This window comes from Mustelus asterias, chromosome 3, assembly GCF_964213995.1.
Source record: "Mustelus asterias chromosome 3, sMusAst1.hap1.1, whole genome shotgun sequence".
Classification (NCBI taxonomy): Eukaryota; Metazoa; Chordata; class Chondrichthyes; order Carcharhiniformes; family Triakidae; genus Mustelus; species Mustelus asterias.
The window spans coordinates 154,319,914-154,342,755 of record NC_135803.1 but is presented as its reverse complement, the minus strand read 5'-3'; the positions used below and the strand labels follow the sequence as shown (position 1 = coordinate 154,342,755).

The following is a 22,842-nucleotide window of genomic DNA, read 5'->3' as shown; positions in this document are numbered from 1 at the left end:
CTGTGTAAGCATCCCTCTGTCTCTACAAGCAGGCAAACCTTCTTCCGATGCAGAGCTTGCACTGCAGCAATCCCCGCCACCTCCCCATGCTCTCCCCACACTCTTTCCCTCAGGCTAGCTAATGCTTGGAGGCATTTCACATCAGGTTGGCAAGGTGTAGACCTGGCATCATTGAAAGTTGCAAATTCAGTCCAATACTCTTGAGGCATGTCAACCTTGGGTGTGATTGGTGACGACTTTTCCACACTTGTGTAATAAAATGCTTTTCAGTGCATTGTGTGGGTACAGAGTGGGATGGGGAGACGCAGAGGAAACTCTTTAGCGTGTTTGATTCACACTTCTGATGCCTCTCTTTCTAGGGGACCTTGGAGATCTTGTACCCTGATGCACATCTGTCTCCCGAGGACTTCAATGTTTATGGACATGGGGGCCGCCATTTCTGGCTTGTCAGCTCTTGTTTCTTCTTTGTGGTAAGAAAAGCCAAAACTCCTCATTTTTAATATTTGCTGCACTCTTTCTCCCTTCCAATAGCTAAGTACAAATTGTATCCTCTCCAACTCCAATGTGCTCTTTCCCACAACCTCACATCCTGTGGAAACTTCTTCACCTCTGCCAACCTCCACTGGCTCAAAGGGCCGAATGGCCTACTCCTGCTTCTCGATAAAACTATTACAAGCCAGTAGAGTCAAGGGGAAGGGGAGTTCTGAAGTTTTACAGGTCCCATCACCGGAGACAACTCTGTTTTAAAAGCATTAACACTGGATAAAACCTGGTTCTGGTCCCCAAATCACTCCGAGATTGGTCATGTTGATGGCAGCTTTTGCTGTGAAGTAGAAAGCCATTTTTGCTTTTTTTTTGCAATGTCCAATCTTGTGGAGAAAAAGAATGGAAGAAATCAATTCTCCAGGGAAAGAAAAGTTTGTCCCCTTTTTCACCCAGTGTGGAATATATTTTTGGCTTTTAATTAACTGCCCCTCAATACTTAAATGGCCCATTATGCTGGTGTGAAGCCCAAAGTAGCACTTTGATTGCTCAGAACAGCTCGGCATGGCTGCTTTCCAGGAATCTCTCCCGCATTGGGGGGTGTTGGAAGGATTTGCAAGTTGACACTCAGCCTGTTTGGCCGCGTTATGACTTCGCCTTCCTTGACCATCAAGAATGGAACTTGAACTTGAAACATCTGGCTCAGTGACAGGGATGCTACCCAGGGCATCACAAGGTCCTCCTATACCTGTATTAAAAAAAAATCTATTAATATTACATCAATGTCAGAAATACTCCATACAATCTAATCAAATGCACGTTAAATAACAAAAACAGGAAATGCTGGAAAATCTCAGCAGGTCTGACAGCATCTGTGGAGAGAGAATAAGAGTCAACATTTTGAGTCTGGATGACCCTTCATCAGAACTGAAGACATAGAAAAGAAGACCAGATTTATACTGTGACGGGGGGGAAAAGAAATACAAAATGCTGGGAAATCTCAGCAGGTCTGACAGCATCTGTGAGGAGAGAATAGAACCAACGTTTTGAGTCTGGATTGAATCATCCAAATGCGAATGGGGCGGCACGGTAGCACAGTGGTTAGCACTGCTGTTTCACAGCTCCAGGGACCTGGGTTTGATTCCCGGCTTGGGTCACTGTCTGTGTGGAGTTTGCACATTCTCCTCGTGTCTGCGTGGGTTTCCTCCGGCTGCTCCTGTTTCCTCCCACAGTCCAAAGATGTGCGGGTTAGGTTGATTGGCCATGCTAAAAATTGCCCCTTAGTGTCTTGAGATGGGTAGGCCAGAGGGATTAGCGGGTAAAATATGGAGGGATATGGGGGTAGGGCCTGGGTGGGATTGTGTTTGGTGTAGACTTGATGGGCCGAATGGCCTCTTTCTACACTGTCGGGTTTCTATGATTCTATGATCTATGAAACATTTGCTTTGTTCTCTCTGCACAGATGCTGTCAGACTTACTGAGATTTTCCAGCATTTTCTGTTTGTGTTTCAGATTCCAGCATCCGCAATATTTTGCTTTTATTTATACTGAGGGAGAGGGGGGGGTGGGGGGAGTGGGGTGAGGTGTGGGGGGAGTGAGGTGAGGTGTGGGGGGGAGGTGAGGTGTGGGGGGGAGGTGAGGTGTGGGGGGGAGGTGAGGTGTGGGGGGGAGGTGAGGTGTGGGGGGGAGGTGAGGTGTGGGGGGGAGGTGAGGTGAGGTGTGGGGGGGAGGTGAGGTGAGGTGTGGGGGGGAGGTGAGGTGAGGTGTGGGGGGGAGGTGAGGTGAGGTGTGGGGGGGAGGTGAGGTGAGGTGTGGGGGGGAGGTGAGGTGAGGTGTGGGGGGGAGGTGAGGTGAGGTGTGGGGGGGAGGTGAGGTGAGGTGTGGGGGGGAGGTGAGGTGAGGTGTGGGGGGGAGGTGAGGTGAGGTGTGGGGGGGAGGTGAGGTGAGGTGTGGGGGGGAGGTGAGGTGAGGTGTGGGGGGGAGGTGAGGTGAGGTGTGGGGGGGAGGTGAGGTGAGGTGTGGGGGGGAGGTGAGGTGAGGTGTGGGGGGGAGGTGAGGTGAGGTGTGGGGGGAGGTGAGGTGAGGTGTGGGGGGGAGGTGAGGTGAGGTGTGGGGGGGAGGTGAGGTGAGGTGTGGGGGGGAGGTGAGGTGAGGTGTGGGGGGGAGGTGAGGTGAGGGTGGGGGGGAGGTGAGGTGAGGTGTGGGGGGGGAGGTGAGGTGAGGTGTGGGGGGGAGGTGAGGTGAGGTGTGGGGGGGGAGGTGAGGTGAGGTGTGGGGGGGTGAGGTGAGGTGTGGGGGGAGGTGAGGTGAGGTGTGGGGGGGAGGTGAGGTGAGGTGTGGGGGGGAGGTGAGGTGAGGTGTGGGGGGAGGTGAGGTGAGGTGTGGGGGGGGGTGAGGTGAGGCTGTGGGGGGAGTGAGGTGAGGTGTGGGGGGGAGGTGAGGTGAGGTGTGGGGGGGAGGTGAGGTGGGTGTGGGGGGAGGTGAGGTGAGGTGTGGGGGGGAGGTGAGGTGAGGTGTGGGGGGGAGGTGGTGAGGTGTGGGGGGGAGGTGAGGTGAGGTGTGGGGGGGAGGTGAGGTGAGGTGTGGGGGGGAGGTGAGGTGAGGTGTGGGGGGGAGGTGAGGTGAGGTGTGGGGGGGAGGTGAGGTGAGGTGTGGGGGGGAGGTGAGGTGAGGTGTGGGGGGAGGTGAGGTGTGGGGCGGAGGTGAGGGTGTGGGGGGAGGTGAGGTGAGGTGTGGGGGGGAGGTGAGGTGAGGTGTGGGGGGAGGTGAGGTGAGGTGTGGGGGGGAGGTGAGGTGAGGTGTGGGGGGGGAGGTGAGGTGAGGTGTGGGGGGGGAGGTGAGGTGAGGTGTGGGGGGGAGGTGGGTGAGGTGTGGGGGGGGTGAGGTGAGGTGGGGGGAGGTGAGGTGAGGTGGGGGGGAGGTGAGGTGAGGTGTGGGGGGGGAGGTGAGGTGAGGTGTGGGGGGGAGGTGAGGTGAGGTGTGGGGGGGAGGTGAGGTGAGGTGTGGGGGGGAGGTGAGGTGAGGTGTGGGGGGAGGTGAGGTGAGGTGTGGGGGGGAGGTGAGGTGAGGTGTGGGGGGGAGGTGAGGTGAGGTGGTGGGGGGGAGGTGAGGTGAGGTGTGGGGGGGAGGTGAGGTGAGGTGTGGGGGGAGGTGAGGTGAGGTGTGGGGGGGAGGTGAGGTGAGGTGTGGGGGGAGGTGAGGTGAGGTGTGGGGGGGAGGGGAGGTGAGGTGTGGGGGGGGAGGTGAGGTGAGGTGTGGGGGGGAGGTGAGGTGTGGGGGGGAGATGAGGTGAGTGTGGGGGGGAGGTGAGGTGAGGTGGAGGTGAGGTGAGGTGTGGGGGTGAGGTGAGGTGTGGGGGGAGGTGAGGTGAGGTGTGGGGGTGAGGTGAGGTGGGGGGGAGGTGAGGTGAGGTGTGGGGGGGAGGTGAGGTGAGGTGAGGGGGGGAGGTGAGGTGAGGTGTGGGTGGGAGGTGAGGTGAGGGTGGGGGGGAGGTGAGGTGAGGTGTGGGGGGGGAGGTGAGGTGAGGTGTGGGGGGGGGAGGTGAGGTGAGGTGTGGGGGGGGAGGTGAGGTGAGGTGTGGGGGGGGAGGTGAGGTGAGGTGTGGGGGGGGGGTGAGGTGAGGTGTGGGGGGGGAGGTGAGGTGAGGTGTGGGGGGGGAGGTGAGGTGAGGTGTGGGGGGGAGGTGAGGTGAGGTGTGGGGGGGGAGGTGAGGTGAGGTGTGGGGGGGGAGGTGAGGTGAGGTGTGGGGGGGGAGGTGAGGTGAGGTGTGGGGGGGGAGGTGAGGTGAGGTGTGGGGGGGGAGGTGAGGTGAGGTGTGGGGGGGGGAGGTGAGGTGTGGGGGGGGTGAGGTGTGGGGGGGGAGGTGAGGTTGGGGGAGGTGAGGTGGGGGGGGGAGGTGAGGTGTGGGGGGGGAGGTGAAGTGTGGGGGGGGAGGTGAGGTGTGGGGGGGGAGGTGAGGTGTGGGGGGGAGGTGAGGTGTGGGGGGGGAGGTGAGGTGTGGGGGGGGGAGGTGAGGTGGGGGGGGGAGGTGAGGTGGGGGAGGGGGGAAGGAAGAGGTGAGGTGGGGGGGGAGGGGTGAGGTGGGGGAGGGGGGGAGGAAGAGGTGGGGGGGGGAGGGGTGAGGTGGGGGAGGGGGGAGGAAGAGGTGAGGTGGGGGGGGAGGGTGAGGTGGGGGGGAGGGGTGAGGTGGGGGGGTGTGAGGTGGGGGAGGGGGGAGGAGAGGTGGGGGGGGAGGAGGTGAGGTGAGGTGGGGGAGGGGGGGAGGAAGAGGTGAGGTGGGGGGGGGAGGAGGTGAGGGGGGGGGGGAGGGTGAGGTGGGGGGGAAGAGGAGGTGAGGTGGGGGGTGAGGGAGTGGTGAGGTGGGGGGGGAGGAGGGAGAGGTGAGGTGGGGGGAGGGAGAGGTGAGGTGGGGGGGGAGGGAGAGGTGAGGTGGGGGGGAGGGAGAGGTGAGGTGGGGGGGAGGGAGAGGTGAGGTGGGGGGGGAGGGAGAGGTGAGGTGGGGGGGAGGGAGAGGTGAGGTGGGGGGTTAGGGAGAGAGGGTGGGGGGGGAGAGGTGAGGTGAGGTGGGGGGGGGGGGGGGAGAGGTGAGGTGGGGGGGGGGGAGGGAAGAAGGTGAGGTGGGGGGGGGGGAGAGGTGGGGGGTGGGGGGGGGGAGAGGTGAGGTGGGGGGGGGGGGGAGAGGTGAGGTTGGGGGGGGAGTTTGTATAATTGACCAAGATGTCAGCGGCCAAAAAGGACATGTAAATGGTGGTGACTGTGGTTAAGAAGGGTGCTACTAGGGGCCAGTAAGAGATTGGAAATGTGTAAGGTGCAGAGTGTCAAAGGACTACTTGAGGCACGTGGCGTATGGCCCTAGAGGGGTGGATGGAGGGGAGAGGGGAATAAGATGGAAAGCAAGATTGAGTTCAGCAACTTCAGAGCGTGCACTCTGTCCTCCAGCTCCACACCATTTATTCCATTTCATTTCTTTTTATCTTATTAATCCATTTTTATTACCTTATATTCTTATTATTTTTAATTTCTTTCATTGTTTCATTGGTCCATTTTAAATGGCCTCCTTCTGCACTGTAGGGATTCTATAACTTTTCAATAATATTCATTTCAGTTTAGAGATAATTTCTTGCCACCATTTCAGCTTTCTAACGTTCGTTTTTTTTTAAGCAACATCTTATTCGCAGCAACTAAAATACACCACTCAGTGGTACAGCATTGCACTAATCAACCATCCTTCAATATTTCACAGGAAGCTCCCTGACAAATTCACAGATCTAGAAATGTGATGCCCATTTATTGCCACTCTTCTCTGAGAAACTCCACAGGAGAACTGCCGCGGTGCATATTAAAAATATTTCATTTTCTTTTGTCCTGAATATGCAGGCGGCACAGTGTTTGGCACTGCTGCCTCACAGCGCCAGGGACCCGGGTTCAATTCCTGGTTTGGGTCGCAGTCCGTGCAGAGTTTGCATGTTCTCCCCGTGTCTGCGTGGGTTTCCTCCGGGTGCTCCGGTTTCCTCTCGCAGTCCAAAGACGTGCTGGTTAGGGTGCATTGGCCGTGCTAAATTCTCCCTCAGTGTACCCGAACAGGTGCCGGAGTGTGGCGACTAGGGGATTTTCACAGTAACTTCATTGCAGTGTTAATGTAAGCCTACTTGTGACTAACAAGTAAACTTTAATATTTGAAGTTTAAGATAATTGGCGAAAGGTCCATAGGAGGGTGACAGCGTTCAGTCCCTCCAGCCAATGCTGACTCTCTGCATGAGGAATTTAGCTAGTCTTACTCTCTGTCCCTTTCCCTTGACCTTGCAATAGTTTTCGATCCAGTTTCCTTTTGAAAGCCGTGATTGGACCTGCTTCCACCACAGAATCCCTACAGTGCAGGAGGAGGCCATTCGGCCCTTTGAGTCTGCACCGACTTAGCATTTTACCCAGGCCCACACACATCCGGCCTGCCCAATCCCCGTAACCCCTAATCCACCTTACCAACACAACTTGAGACACTAAAGGGCAATTCAGCATGGCCAATCTACCTAACCAGCACATCTTTCGCACTGTGGGAGGAAACCGGAGGAAACCCACGCAGACATGGGGAGAACGCACACAGATGCCGTCCATTCAGGCAGTGCAGTTCAGATCCTAACCACTCGCTGCGTTCTTTTAGAAAAACTGTCCCCATCTTTGCTTGGCAAAAGAACCATTGGCTTTAATTTGGGGTTCTCTGTTTTCTGAGCATTCCACCAATGGGAACAGTTTCTCTGGATGTCCGCTGTCTAGATCTCTTGTGATTCTGAACCAGATTTTGGTGGGGGGGGGGGATTATTTCCCCTTTGCAGGGGGTTATCATCTGGAGTGACTACAGATGCTGAGGTTGTTTCCCTTCTAACAGAGAAGGTTTAATCGGAGCGTTTACAGTTATGAAGCATTTTGATTTGAGTATATCGGACGAAAGAGGGTCGGTAATCAAAGGAACAGATTTACAGTAAATGGTGAAAGAATTAGAGGAAATTTTTGTTGTTGTGTTCTGGAATGTTCTGCCTGAAGGGCAGTGAAAGCAGATTCAGCGAGAACTTTCAGAATGTGATTATTCTATCAAACTGGCTTCATTTTGCCCACGTGCTTTGCTGTGTCTCTCACTCGCTGGAGTTCAGCTTGAACGCTAATTAAGCAGATCCCTCAAGACTCCATTTGAATTTCATGACCATTTGTGCAATATTAATCCCCCCCCCCCCCGGCCCCAACCTCCTCCAGCTCTTCCTTTTTCAGAAATTTTAAAAAGTGCAAATTGGCTTCCAGAAGTATTTTGGCAACCAATTTGCATAAATCATACAAAATTGACGCAGCTGTGCTCTGCCTCTTGTTTTAAATAAATTCCTTCACATGGTGTGTGAGAGTCGCTGGCTGGACCACCATTTGTTGTCCATTCCTAATTGCCCTTCTGAAGGTGCTGGCAAGCTGCTTTCTTGAACCGCTGCAGTCCATGTCCCAGAGGAGATGATATTGCAGCTTTAAACTCTCTCTCAGCAAGCATGGATAGATTTCCATCAGCCAACCCTGCGCCCATCCAAAGCTCCGCTGCCTGTACCTTAACTCTCACCAGCTCCTGTTCACCCATCACCCCCTGAGCTTCCTGATGTATATTGAACAAAGAAAATTACAGCACAGGAACAGGCCCTTCGGCCCTCCAAGCCTGCACTGACCATGCTGCCCGACTGAACTAAAACCCCCTACCCTTCTGGAGATCATATCCCTCTATTCCCATCCTATTCATGCACTTGTCAAGGAGCCCCTTAAAAGTCACTGTCTTATCTGCTTCCACTATCTCCCCCGGCAGCAAGTTCCAGGCACCCACCACCCTCTGGGTAAAAAAATAAAACTTGCCTCGTACATCTCCTTTAAACCTTGCACCTTAAACCTGTGCCCCCCTAGTAATTGAAACCCCTGGTCCAACAATTCATCTGCTTTAAAATTCTCATCTCCCTCATTTCCGCATCCTTCCATGGCCTTGAGCCTTCGCCATCTCTGTAACCTCCTCCAGCACGGGAAACAGCAGGTCGAATTGCGAGTCTGGCAAGCAGGCTTCAGTGAATCCCCAGTTTGGCTGCGGCTGAGCTGCCTTGCACCTGTAACTGGGAGATTTGTTGCGAGTGTTGATGCATTGGAAGTGACTCGAGTTTGTTGCTCATCTGCTGCCCTCTGTTGCTAACCTCCCAGTCACTGCTGCTTCCTGCCTGGGAACGGGCTGAAGCTCCCAGTGCAGAACGCAGCAGGGATTGAAAGGAGTTCGAGGAAAGCTGAAGTAAAATAATGGTTTGATGCTGCCTAACTCATTTGCCCGTCACATGCTGACTACATTGGTTCCGGATCAGCAACTCCTCAATTCTCATTTAAGTTTATGTTTATTTATTAGTGTCACAAGTAAGGCTTACATTAACCCTGCAATGGAGTTACTGTGAAAATCCCCCTAGTTGCCACACTCCGGCGCCTGTTCGGGTCAATTCATCTAACCAGCACGTCCTTCAGACTGTGGGAGGAAACCAGAGCACCGGGAGGAAACCCACGCAGACACTGGGAGAACGTGCAAACTCCGCACAGACAGTGACCCAAGCCGGGAATTGAACCCGGATCCCTGGTGCTGTGAGGCAGCAGTGCTAACCACCGTGCCACCGTACCGCCCATGTTGTGTATTCCTATCTTTCCACGATCTTGCACCCCCACCCCTGCCAAACCCTCCCACATTTCTGTAACCTCTTCAACCTTTCAATGTCTCTGCCTCTTGATCATCCCTAATTTTAATGACTCCATCGTTAGTGGCCGTACATTCTGATCCTAGGCTCTGGAATCCTTTCCCTAAACCTCTTTTACTCTCCACTTCGATACCTCTAATCCTTTAAGATGAGTCCTCATGCTTTTGGTCATCTGTAAAACTATCTCCCGTGCGACTCTGTGTGAAATTGTGTTTGATACCACTCCTGTGGAGCACCTTTACTATGCTAAAGGTGCTATGTAACTGCAGTTGTTGTAGGAATATTATTCAGACAAAGAGATGGCAGAATTAGGGAGTTGGTGTGGCACCAACAATCCTCTCTTCACCTGATTTTAAAAATTATTCATTCAAGGGAAGCATAGAAACTAGAAGCAGGAAGAGGCCATTTGGCCCTTCAAGCCTGTTCTGCCATTCATCTTGATCATGGCTGATCATCTTCAATATCCTGATTTTCCCCCCTTCCCTCCCCATATCTCTTGATCCCTTTAGCCCCAAAAGCTATATCCAATTTCTTCTTGAAATCACACAACGTTTTGGCCTCAACTACATTCTGTGGGAGTGAATTCCACACATTCACCACCCTCTGGGTGAAGAAATTTCTCCTCACCTCAGTCCTAAAAGGTTTACCCCTTGTCCTCAAACAATGACCTCTAGTTCTTTGGACTTCCACCAATGATGGGGGAGTCCAGATGTACAGGTTTGGTGGATTGGCTAGACTAAGTTGTCCCTCAGTGCCCCAAGATGTGTAGGCTAGAGAGATTAGCAGGGTAAATATGTGGGGTTATGGGGATGGGCGGGGGGGGGGGGGGGGGGGGGGGGGGCGGTGTGCTTGGGTAAGATGCTCCCTGAGAGTCGGTACAGACTCGATGGGCTGAATAGCCTTCTGCACTGGAGGGCTTCTGTGGATGTGAAGGTTGCTTGTGGGCCAACATTTTTGAGCTCACCCCTCTTTACCCTTGTCGGTGGTGGTGAACTACCTTCTTTAAGCACCGCAGTGGGGTGGCTGCACACGGTGATTTGTTTTTAACAGTGATTTGTTACAACTGTGTGTCTTACTCGGCCATTTCAGAGGGCAGTTAAGAATCAAAAATAACTACAGTTATGTAGAAGGATCCTTTGGATTAGAAACGTTAACTGTTTCTCTCTCCACAGACGCTGCCAGACCTGTTGAGTTTATCCAGCATTTCCAGTTTTTATTTTAGATTTCCAGCATCCGTTTACCTCAGGGATTGGTGCTGGATCCACTGTTATTTGTCATTTATATTAATGATTTGCATGAGAATTTAGGAGGCATGGTTAGTAAGTTTGCAGATGACACCAAGATTGGTGGCATAGTGGACAGTGAAGAAGGTTATCTAGGATTGCAACGGGATCTTGATCAATTGGGCCAGTGGGCTGATGAATGGCAGATGGAGTTTAATTTAGACAAATGCGAGGTGATGCATTTTGGTCGATTGAACCAGGGCAGGACTTACTCAGTTAATGGTAGGGCGTTGGGGAGAGTTACAGAACAAAGAGATCTAGGGGTACATGTTCATAGCTCCTTGAAAGTGGAGTTCACAGGTGGACAAAGTGGTGAAGAAGGCATTCGGCATGCTTGGTTTCATTGGTCAGAACTTTGAATACAGGAGTTGGGACGTCTTGTTGAAGTTATACAAGACATTGGTGAGGCCACACTTGGAATACTGTGTACAGTTCTGGTCACCCTATTATAGAAAGGATATTATTAAACTAGAAAGAGTGCAGAAAAGATTTACTAGGATGCTACTGGGACTTGGTGGTTTGAGTTATAAGGAGAGGCTGGATAGACTGGGACTTTTTCTCAGGAGCGTAGGAGGCTGAGGGGTGATCTTATAGAGGTCTATAAAATAATGAGGGGCATAGATCAGCTCGATAGTCAATATCTTTTCCCAAAGGTAGGGGAATCTAAAACTAGAGGGCGTAGGTTTAAGGTGAGAGGGGAGAGATACAAAAGGGTCCAGAGGGGCAATGTTTTCACAGAGGGTGGTGAGTGTCTGGAACAAGCTGCCAGAGGTAGTAGTAGAGGCGGGTACAATTTTGTCTTTTAAAAAGCATTTAGACAGTTACATGGGTAAGATGGATATAGAGGGATAGGCGCCAAATGCAGGCAATTGGGATTAGCTTAGGGATTTTTTTTTTAAAAAGGGGCGGCATGGACAAGTTGGGCTGAAGGGCCTGTTTCCATGCTGTAAACCTCTGAGTCTATGACATCTGAACGGTTTTGCTATTATTAGAATCAGTTGCTGTGGGTCTGTCGTCACCTCTATGCCAGAACAGGAAAGGGCGGCCATTAGTAAACCAGATGGGTCTTTGCAGCAATAGTTTCATGGTCATTATTACAGAGGCTAGTTTCTTTTAATTCCAGATTAATTAATTAATTAAATGTGAATTCTTTCGCGCTGCTGTAATGGGATTTGAACTCCTGTCTCCAAAGCTTCTGGATTTCCAGTCTGGAAACGCTCATGCCCCGTTGTATTTGCATGTTCTCTGGAGCCGGTCAGTAGATCGAGACTGGGGGCTGGGCAGTGAAGGAGTGGTGAGGGAGGAACCATCAGCCTGCGCTCTACCCCAGATTTCTGTATGTGGGCGGCACGGTGGCACAGTAGTTAGCACTGCTGCCTCACAGCGCCAGGGACCCGGGTTCAATTCCCGGCTTGGGTCACTGTCTGTGTGGAGCTTGCACGTTCTCCCCGTGTCTGTGTGGGTTTCCTCCGGGTGCTCCGGTTTCCTCCCACAGTCCAAAGATGTGTGGGTTCAGTTGATTGGCCATGCCAAACTGACCCTAGTTTCAGGGGATTAGCAGGGTAAATATGTGGGGTTACAGGGATAGGGTAGGATTGTTGTTAGTGCAGCCTCGATGGGCCGAATGGCCTCCTTCTGTACTGTAGGGATTCTGTGACCCCCAACTGTTAAGTGTAATTGTACATGGATGTTGCGTGAGAACGGATGATCACGAGTTTTTTTTATTATTTATTCATTTTACGGGATGTGGGCATCACTGGCTGGACCCAGCATTTATTGCCCATCCTTAAATGTCCTCCGTTTCAGAGGGCATTTGAGAGTCAACCACATTGCCGTGACTCTGGAGTCACATGTAGGCCAGACTGGGTAAGGACGGCAGATTTCCTTCTGGAAAGGACATTGGCGAACCAGATGGGTTTTTATGACAATCGACAATGGTTTCATGGTCACCATTAAACTTGTAATTCGAGATTTGTATGAAATTCAAACTTCACCTTCTGCCGTGGTGGGATTCGAACCTGGAGTTCGAATGTTCCCAGAGCATTACCCTGGTTATCTAGTGACAATAGTACAATGTCACCGCCTACCCTATTGAACAGTTCTGACATTCAGTGCTGAAGTTGATAGATTAACAACAGCCAAAGGTACAAGAGGATGCCTATACAGTGCCCAGGAAGAAGAGAGAATTGGGGGATGGTGGGGTTGGCTTTAGAGTAAGGATGAAAGTTTGACCACTTGCATGTGTCCATTAGTGTATATTTTACTGTTTTTGTTTTAAAGCCTTCTCATGATGTTCCATCTTTCCTCCAGGTTTACTCAATGATTGTCATTCTCCCAAAAACCCCTTTGCGGGAGAGAATATCTCTGCCATGTGAGTCATTTAATGTTCTCCTCTTCTGCTTTGCCAATCGGTATTCCTGGGCAGGTGAAGCGTCTCATTCCTGTGGCCTTCCATTTGCGCCTGATTCCACAGGGACACCTGCTGATGGATCCAGTTCCAAATGGGGTCTGCAAAACCCCACCGGCACGGTGGCACAGTGGTTAGCACTGCTGCCTCACAGCACCAGGATCCCAAGTTCAATTCCGGCCTTGGGTGACTGTCTATGCGGAGTTTGCACGTTTTCCCTGTGTCTGCCTGGGTTTCCTCCCACAGTCCAAAGATGTGTGGGTTAGGTTAATTGGCCATGCTAAATTGACCCTTAGTGTCAGGGGGATTAGCAGGGTAAATGTATGGGGTTACGGGATTAGGGCCTGGGTGGGATTGTGATTCGTTTAGACTTGATGGGCCGAATGGCCTCCTCCTGCACTGCAGGGATTCTGCGATCTAATGTTGCTCGAAGAGCTGCTCACCACAAATAAGCACAGATGGCCAATCTCTGAGTTGAACCATCTGAGCCCAGTTTGGCCACAGCGGCCCTGGCTTTTCCTTATTCTTTTTGTTAAACTGAGACTGTTGTCAGCCCTGCATCATTTGCTTGGAGAACAACACCAAGTGGAGGTGTGTGGACCCTGGAGTCTCTGCTCATCTTCCATTTGTCTCTGTATCTGGAACTGAGTCTGTGCCTTCTACACGGCCAGTTATGCGATGTGCCCAGAAAATAGAAAGAAGGGGGGAAAAGAACCTTCCATTTCCATGGCACCTTTTGCAACTTCAGGACATCCCAAAGCTCCTTGCGGGCAGTGAAGTAATTGTGAATTGTAGTCACTGTTGCAGGGAGCACCCGGAGGAAACCCACGCAGACACGGGGAGAATGTGCAGACTCCACACAGGCCGGAATTGAACCCGGGTCCCTGGCACTGTGAGGCAGCAGGGCTAACCACTGTTGCAGGGAAATGTGGCAGCCAATTTGTGCACAGCAAGATCCCACAGACTACACTGTAACCCAGCAGCTATAGACCAGTCGGTTCACCTTGGTGGTGTGGAAGTTTTTAAAGAGGTGACAATCCAGGACAAAATTAGCAGTCGCTTGGACAAGTGTGAATGAATTAATTGGGAAATCCAGCATAGATTTGTAAAAGATAAATCGTGTTTAACGAAGGTGATTTAAGGTTTTTGATGGGGTACAGTGAATGTAGTTGAGGCATGCATGGACTCCCCCCAAAAGGTATTTTATAAAGTGCCACATTATAGATTTGCTAACAAGGTTGAAGCCCCTGTTGACTGTCCGTGCGGAGACTGCACGTTCTCCCCGTGTCTGCATGGGGATGCTCTGGATGTTCAGGTTTCCTCCCACAGTCCAAAGATGTGCAGGTTGGGTGGATTGGCCATGCTAAATTGCCCCTTAGTGTCCAAAGATGTGCAGGTTATGGGGATTGGCAGGGTAAATATGTGGGGTTATAGGAATGGGGTGGGCATGGGTAAGGCAGCCCAGTGGTTAGCCCTGCTGCCCCACAGCTCCAGGGACCTGGGTTCGATTCCCGGCTTGGGTCACTGTCTGTGCGGAGTTTGCACATTCTCCCCGTGTCTGCGTGGGTTTCCTCCGGGTGCTCCGGTTTCCTCCCGCACTCCAAAGATGTGCGGTTTCGGTTGATTGGCTATGCTAAATCGCCCCTTAGTGTCCCGGGATGCGTAGGTTAGAGGGATTAGCAGGATAAATACGAGGGTTTGTGGGGATAGGGCCTGGGTGGGATTGTTGTCGGGGTAGATTTGGTGGGCCGAATGGCCTCCTTCCGCACTGTAGGGTTTCTATGATTCTATGCTCTAGTCTAGTGTCTGTAAGAGATTACCAACCCTTCAGTTTGCCCCAGAGTCTCCAGGAATTAAAGACCAGAATGGTTCTGTGTGCAAAAAAAAAGGTAGAGAAATAATCAAAGGGGGCATTTTTTTAAAAAAAGGGTATTTTTAATTTTTGTTGTAAAAGTATTTTTAAAAAGCTGTTGGGGTAGGTGTGAGTTGAGGGGTGGTTGGAGATGGAACATCCTATGATGTGACCTGCAATATCTGTCCAACAAGAGTTGGTGACCTGCAGGTCAGGTCCGGTCCTGAGAGACAAACCATGTGTTCGCAGAGTTAGTGCCCATTTAGCAACTCTGTGTGAAAGGAACCCAGATTTGTCCTGACTTGTTTTATTTTCCAAACCCTTGCAGCCAAGAAAAGTTTCTACATCTATGCTGCGATCTTATCGTCGTTGAACCTGATCCAAGGGATTGGCAGTGCATTGCTCTGTGCTAATGTTGCAGTGGGATTGTGGTAGGTATCGATTTACATTGCAACAGGACTGGGCTGGTGAAAGCTGTGTATAGGAGCTATTGGGGATTGTTTTGGATCCATTATAGGCTGTTTCCCCCTAGCTGAGAAGTGCTGAACTAGGAATGTAGTCTCAGAATAATGAGTGCAGCCTCAGAATAAGCCTGGGATGAGAAATTTCTTCACTGAAGATTGTTGCGAATCTTTGGAATTCTCCATACGAACAGGAGCAGTGGACCATTCAGCTCCTCGGACCAACTCTGCATTCAGTACAACATCCTCTACCTGAGCTATATTTTGCTGCTCACTTCATGTTCCTTCAAACGAGAGATTCTGGGTCCTCAATGTACTCGGTGATGGAGCATACACAACACTCTGGGGAAGACAATTCCAAAGATTCATAACCCTTTGAGTGAAGAAATTCCTCCTTCTCTCAGTCCTAAACCGTTTGGCCCCATATCCTGAGGCTGTATCGCTGTGTTCAAGATTCCCCAATCAGGGAAACAACATCTGTGTCTGCCCTGCCAATTCCCTTCAGATTCTTGTATGCCTCGATGAGATCTCATTCTTCTAACCTCCAGAGAACGTAGACCCAACTGACTCAGCCTCCCATCTGTCCCAGATGGTTGTGGGTGCTGAGTCATTGAATATAGTCAAGGCTGAGATTGAGAAGGTTTGGAATACCTCGGAAAACAAGAGGTCTAGGAATAGAGCAGGAAAGTGGAGCTGAGTAAGAAGGTCACTTACTGAATGACAGAGCAGATTTAAGGGGACAAATGGCCTATTTCTTAAGCTCTTATTTCGGAAACTTGAGGTTTGTGGGAGGGTGGTCAGAAGGGGATTTATCCCTCACTTAGAGCAATACACAGCTCCCTCGGTGTTGTCCTGGAACTGACGTTCAGATTAATACCTGTAATCGGAGTTGAACCCATGGGCTTCGGACTTGAGGTAAAAATGTCAGAATGAAGCTCAGCATTGAGGCTTCTAAGCAATTGGGGCGACACGGTGGCACAGTGGTTCGCGCTGCTGCCTCACAGCGCCAGGGACCCGGGTTTGATTCCTGGCGTGGGTCACTGTCTGTGTGGAGTTTACACATTCTCCCCGTGTCTGTGTGGGTTTCCTCCGGATGCTCCGGTTTCCTCCCACAGTCTGAACGATGTGCTGGTTAGGGTGCATTGGCCATGCTAAATTCTACCTCCGTGTTACCCGAACAGGCACCAGAGTGTGGCAACTAGGGGATTTTCACAGTAACTTCATTGCAGTGTTAATGTGAGCCTACTTGTGACACTAATAAATAAACATTAAACTTTAATAGCGTTCAAAAATAAATTAAAAGCTTCAGTTCTGTGTCAAGTCGTGTACACTCAGCATACCCACTGAAATTGTGGATCACAGCATCACACAACAGTGAAAACAGTTCCAGGGGAATCGGCGAAAGCAGTGGGTGAAGACACAGGATTTAGAGGACCCGTCCAAATTGAAAGAGAAGTACTTTATGCAGTAGTGAGTTTTATATTCTCAGGGCAAAAGAAGTTTCTCCCTGTTGGAGTGATTTAGTGATTATTTTATACTTACAGTCGCTAATTACAGGCTCCCCTCAAGTGGGGACAGAGGAGCGTGGGACAAGGAGTGGGCCATTCAGCCCTTCCAGTCTGCTTTGCCATCCCATCAAGTTGTGGCTCAATTCCACTTTCCTGATTGACCTCCGTAACTCTTGTCTGTCAGAAATCTAACTCGGCCTTGACTCAACTCGATGAGCCAGTCCCCACTGCTCCCTGCGGAAGAGAATTCCACAGATAAGTGACCCTCGGAGAGAATTTCTCCTCATCCCCACCCTTGGGTGGCACGGTAGCACAGTGGTTAGCACTGCTGCTTCACGGCTCCAGGGACCTGGGTTCGATTCCCGGCTTGGGTCGCTGTCTGTGTGGAGTTTGCACATTCTCCTCGTGTCTGCGTGGCTTTCCTCCGGGTGCTCCGGTTTCCTCTCACAGTCCAAAGATGTGCGGGTTTAGGTTGATTGGCCATTCTAAATTGCCCCTTGGTGTCCCGGGATGCATTGGTTAGAGGGGTTAGTGGGTAAATATGTAGGGATATGGGGATAGGGCCTGGGTGGGATTGTGGTTGGTGCAGACTCGATGGGTCAAATGGCCTCTTTCTGCACTGTAGGATTCTATGATTCTAAAGGGAAACCTCTTGTTGTTAAATTATGCCTCCTAGTTCTAGTCACCTCCACAAGTGGAACCATTCTCCAGACATCTACCCCATTCCAGTCTCCTCAGAACCTTGTATGTCTCCATAAGATCACTTCTCATTCTTCTAGACTCCAGTGGATACAGGCCCAACCTGCTCAACTCTTCTTCATAAGATAAACCCCTCATCCCAGGAAGGTGTTGAGTGAATCCTCTTGGAACTGCTTTCAACACAATTATATATATTTTTTCAAATAGGGAAGCCAAAATGTACACGGTATTCTAGATGTGAAACACCATCTTCATGTTTACCCCCTCGAACTTTAAAGATTTATCAGCTCACCTTGCTGCCTTCCCATTTCTGGAGAAATCGGTTCTGTATTTCCTGAAAGTTACAACCTCTCATTTCTGGTATCATCCTTTTAAATCTTTTTCGTAGTTTCTCCAGTGCCTCTATATCCGTTTTCTAATTATGGAGACCATGGCGCAGTGGTTAGCACCGCTGCCTCATGGCGCCAGGGACCCGGGTTCAATTCCCGGCTTGGGTCACTGTCTGTGTGGAGTCTGCACCTTCTCCCCGTGTCTGCGTGGGTTTCCTCCCACAGTCTGAAAGACGTGCTGGTTAGGGTGCATTGACCCAAACAGGCGCTGGAGTGTGGCGACTAGGGAAATTTTACAGTAACTTCATTGCAGTGTTAATGTAAGCTTTACTTGTGACTAATAAATAAACTTTAACTGAATGATGCAGTGCTCCAGGTCGATCAGTAAGGGAATCGAGGGTTACAAGGAAAGGGCAGGAAAGTGGAAGTGAGGAATATTTGATCGGCCGTGATCGTATTGAATGGCGCAGCAGGGTCGAGGGGCCGAATGGCCTACTCCTGTCCCTATTTTGTGTAGTCTTGGATATAATCTAACCAAGGCTTGATGCAAGTTTAACATAACTTCTCCTCACGGTGACCGTATTCTGCATAAAGTTACTGTTAGTTGGAATTTGTATAACACGCTTCCCCTTCTCTCCTGTTCTAGCTGTGTGGATGTCACCACGTTCCTCTATTTCAGCCTGTTTGCCCCGCTGATGTACGTTACATTCCTGAAGGGTTTCTTTGGGTAAGTTACCAGCGTTTGCACATTTATCTCGGTCAGCACAGTTTAATTTCGGGAGAGGGGGGTGATGGGGAAGGATTTGCGTTTCTATAGCACCTTCCACAACCTCAGGACATCCTGAAACATGTTCCCTCTGGAGGCGATGGCACAGTGGTATTATCGCGAGATTAATCCAGAAACTCAGCTAATGTTCTGAGGACCTGGGTTCGAATCCCACCCACGGCAAATGGTGGAATTTAAATTCAATTAACAAAAATGTTTGGAATTAAGAATCTACTGATGACCGTGAAACCATTGTTGACTGTCGGAAAAACCCATCTGGTTCACTATCATAGAAATTATAGAAACCCTACAGTGTAGAAAGAGGCCATTTGGCCCATCGAGTCTGTACCGACCACAATCCCACCCAGGCCCTACCCCCATATCACCACATATTTACCCACTAATCCCTCTAACCTACGCATCTCAGGACATTAAGGGGCAATTTTAGCATGGCCAATCAACCTAACCCGCACATCTTTGGACTGTGGGAGGAAACCAGAGCACCTGGAGGAAACCCACGCAGACACGAGGAGAATGTGCAGACTCCACACAGACAGTAACCCGAGCCGGGAATCGAACCCAGGTCCCTGGAGCTGTGAAGCAGCAGTGCTAACCACTGGGCTACCGTGCCGCCCACAAATGTCCTTTAGGGAAGGAAATCTGCCGTCCTTACCCGATCTGGCCTACATGTGACTCCAGAGCCACAGCAATGTGGTTGACTCTCAAACCCATGTCCTATTTCCTCAGCCCCATGCATTTACCCTGGCTAGTCTCCCTGACACGAAGGGTCAATTGAGCATGGCCAATCCACCTAACTTGCAGATCTTTAGATTGTGGGAGGAAACCGGAACATCTGGAGGAAACCCGGAAAGTTATGTTTGGGATGGGCAATAAATGCTGGCCAGCCAGCGACGCTCATGTCCCATGAATGAATAAAACAAAACAACCAATGAAGTGCTTCCTGTTAATGTAGGAAACAGGGCAGTCTATTTACACAACAAGACGCCATAAACAGCAACGAGATAATGACCAGGTGATCTGATTTCATACTTTATTGAGGGATGGATATTGCCAGGACAATCTTCATAATAGTACCGAGGGACTTTTAAAACCTTTATTCATGGGTTGTGAGTGTTGCTGCCATTTGTAGCCCATCTCCAATTGCTTAACTACTGCTGCCCCTGGGGTGTAGGTACACCCACAGTGTTGTTAAGGAGGGAGTTCTAGGATTTTGACTCCATGACAGTGAAGGAACGACAATATAGTTGCATGTCGGGATGATGTATAACTTGGAGGGGAACCTGCAGATAGATGGTGGTGTTCCCATGTATCTGCTGCCATTGCCCTTCTAAGCGGTGGAGGTCACTGGTTTGGAAGGTGCTGTCGAAGGAACCTTGGCAAATCGCAGTGCATCTCTTACACCCACTTCTGGTGGCAGCTGTGACTGTGCAGCACTCCCTCAGTATTGCACTGACAACATGGGCCTAAATATGACTTTTAACTCTAGAGAGTGAAGATTGACCTGTTGACCCTCTGCAGGGGAGGTGTTGAGAGAACTTCCCCAATAACAGCGTAGGTTGAGTCAGAGGTCTTCCTTCTCTAACCCAAGCCTCACTGTTTCAGGGCCAATGAACAAAGTAATGGCCACTGCTGTAATGTAGGGAAACATCTCGGCCAATTCTTTTTCGAATGTAGAATCTTCGAATCCTACAGTGCAGAAGGAGGCCATTCGGTCCATCGAATCTGCACTTACTACAATCTCACCCAGGCCCTATCCCCATAACCCCATGCATTTACCCGAGCTAGTCCCCCTGACACTAAGGGGCAACTTAGCATGGCCAATCCACCTAACCCACACATCTTTGGACTGTGGGAGGAAACCGGAGCACCCGGAGGAAACCCGGAAAGTTGTGTTTGGCGGTTTACGATGTCTGTTCGTTCCTGCAGGTCTGAGCCCAAGATCCTCTTCTCCTACAAGTCGCAGATTGACGAGCCGGATGACGCAGATGTGCACCTGCCCCAGACCCACTCTGTCGCAAAGAAGGAGGGACTGGAGCCTGGTCCCTACTCCAACACGCAGATCGATGGCTCAGCTGCTTACCTGGACGACCTGACCGTCGGAAGTATCAACAGTATTGACAGCGACCGGTGGAAAATGATGAACGCATGAGAGTTGTGGGGTGGGGAGGGGGGGGGAACAGTGGGAGTTGGGAGGGAAAAAGCTGCCACATCACTCCTTGCACTGCCTCATCCAACATCCTGAAATTTCAATATTGGAATGGACAGTTTATGGGATTTTATAAATCCTCCTGATTTTGAAAACACTTGCCAATCTGTGAACATAAGAGTTGTGCCCTCACTGCCCCCACCCCCCCCCTCACCGCCCCCACCCCCCCCCTCACCGCCCCCACCCCCCCTCACCGCCCCCACCCCCCCCCCCTCACTGCCCCCACACCCCCCTCACCGCCCCCACCCCCCCTCACTGCCCCCACACCCCCCTCACCCTCCCCACCCCTTCCCCCCCCCCCCCCCCCCCAAACACTTTTTTTGGGGCTTTCAATTTTAGTTTTTCTTCATGCCAGGATTCCCCGCCCCGCCCCCCCCCCACCCAATTCCCAACCTCTCTGCGCTTCCCAAACTTTGCAAACAAAAATTCCAGCCATTTCTCTCAGCCTCATTGGTGGGAAATTGTGTTTGTTTCTTTGTATGTGCTTCTTTTAAACATTATTGCCTCTCCAAACTTTAACAAGCTGGAGGCTAATTTATCCGCCCCCCAGCCGCGCGCCCCCCCCCTCCGCTCTCTTCCCCCCCCCCTCTCTCCTCCCCCCCCCCCCCCCCCCCCCCCCCCCCCTCCACGGCCACCCATTCCCTTCTGTTGATACTTTGGAACAAATGGAATTAGAAATTCAGAAGAATGCGGGGAGCGTTTGAAGCTGTGGCCATCCCTGTTCTCCCGCCGGATACTTGCTCTCTTACTCCACTTCCTTTTCCCATTTAAATTCTCTTACTGATTCTCTGAAGAGCAGGGGAGGTGGGGGCAGCGAGAGAGAGGGGAGGCGACGTCTGTCTACCACAGTATTAATTTAGCTGGTTCTCCTCATTATGAGTGGCTGCTGCTTGGTGGTGGCATAAATGGTTGGGGGATTTCACAGCCTTTTGTGTGACTGACCCTGCTGGACTCCCTGACCTTTAGGTGTAGGTTAATGTTGAGGACTCCACCCTCCAGGTGCTGTGAACTGAAGGATTGAGGGCGTTTAATAAAAAAATTTATTTTTAAATGTTTTTGCCTTTGCGTACTTTCGATTTGAGAATCATTGTATGTTTTCTTCTTTATATATAGTGTTCGAGTTTATTAATGTTGTGCAGGGAATGCAAACAAACTAGAGGGTGTAGGTTTAAGGGGAGAGATACAAAAGGGTCCAGAGGGGCAAGTTTTTCACACACAGGGTGGTGAGTGTCTGGATCGAGCTATCAGAGGCAGGTACAATTTTGTCTTTTTAAAAAGTGTTTAGACAGTTTTTTTTAATTCATTCGTGGGACATGGGTGTCGCTGGCTAGGCCAGCATTTATTGCCCATCCCTAGTTACCCTTGAGAAGGTGGTGGTGAGCTGCCTTCTTGAATCGCTGCAGTCCATGTTCTGTGAGTTGACCCACAATGCCGTTAGGGAGGGTATTCCAGGATTTTGACCCAGCGACTGCGAAAGAACGGCGATAAATTTCCAATATATTTGGCCAGTTTCTGATATATTCGGACAGTTACAGGGGTAAGATTTACAGTAAGAAGTCTCACAACACCAGGTTAAAATCCAACAGGTGTATTTGGAATCATGAGCTTTCGGAGCGCTGCTCCTTCATCAGGTGTTACATCAGAGGTACGATGGGTATGGAGGGATATGGGCCAAATGCGGGCAGTTGGGACTAGCTTAGTGATAAAAGCTGGGCGGCATGGACAAGTTGGGCCGAAGGGCCTGTTTCCATGCTGTAAACCTCTATGACTGTAAACTTGGGCCATTTGGCTGCCCGGGACACTTGTGTTCAAACTCCCGTCTGCGTGTCCTCCCTGAGGAATTAATTCTCGGTTTGGGCTGTGGGATCATAGAATCCCCACAGTACAGAAGCAGGCCATTCTGCCCATCGAGTCTGTACCGACCACAGTCCCACCCGGGCCCTATTCCCGTAACCCCATGTATTTACCCTGCTAATCTGACACCCTAAGGGTCAATTTAGCATACCTAATCCACCTAACCCGCACATCTTTGGACTGTGGGAGGAAACCGGAGCACCCGGAGGAAACCCACGCAGACACGGGGAAAATGTGCAAACTCCACACAGTGACGCAAGGCCCGAATTAAACCTGGGACCCTGGTGCTGTGAGGCAGCAGTGCTAACCATTGTGCCACCGTGCCGCCCATGGGACCTGAGAAGGTCAGATTTCAACTGGGTTTCAAAGTGTTGGGATAAAGAAAAGGGGCCCCATCCAACCCAACTATCTATTCCCCTGAACCACACTCGTGTGTCCACCTCCATAGAGGAGGCTGGACATTGACCGTGAGATAAAAGCAAATTACTGCGGATGCTGGAAACTGAAACGCAAACAGAAAATGCTAGAAAATCTCAGCAGGTCTGACAGCATCTATGGAGACAGAACAGAGCCAATGTTTCTCCCTGCCCCCTACTCTCCCAAATTCACAACAGGGGCTGTACGCCCTCTCTTGGGTAGATTCTGACAATGTGATTGGGCACCCATTTAAAAAAAATTTTAATTTTCGTTCATTGATTTTTAACAATCTGCATTTATAGCACTCCTTTCACAG

At 50.9% G+C, this 22,842-nt stretch overlaps 1 protein-coding gene across 2 annotated transcripts in view; it reads left to right on the top strand.

Moving 5' to 3' along the window:
• tpra1 (transmembrane protein, adipocyte asscociated 1) overlaps nt 1-20,446 on the top strand; it is a 79,547-nt gene extending 59,101 nt beyond the window's left edge. For both annotated transcript variants that reach the window (XM_078209970.1, XM_078209971.1), the window contains exons 7-11: nt 360-470; nt 12,317-12,377; nt 14,594-14,696; nt 17,909-17,989; nt 19,976-20,446. In XM_078209970.1, the coding sequence (XP_078066096.1) occupies nt 360-470; nt 12,317-12,377; nt 14,594-14,696; nt 17,909-17,989; nt 19,976-20,198 (579 nt within the window). In that variant the 3' untranslated portion in view covers nt 20,199-20,446. The remainder of the gene's footprint in view (nt 1-359; nt 471-12,316; nt 12,378-14,593; nt 14,697-17,908; nt 17,990-19,975) is intronic.
• The last annotated feature ends 2,396 nt before the right edge of the window (nt 20,447-22,842 follow it).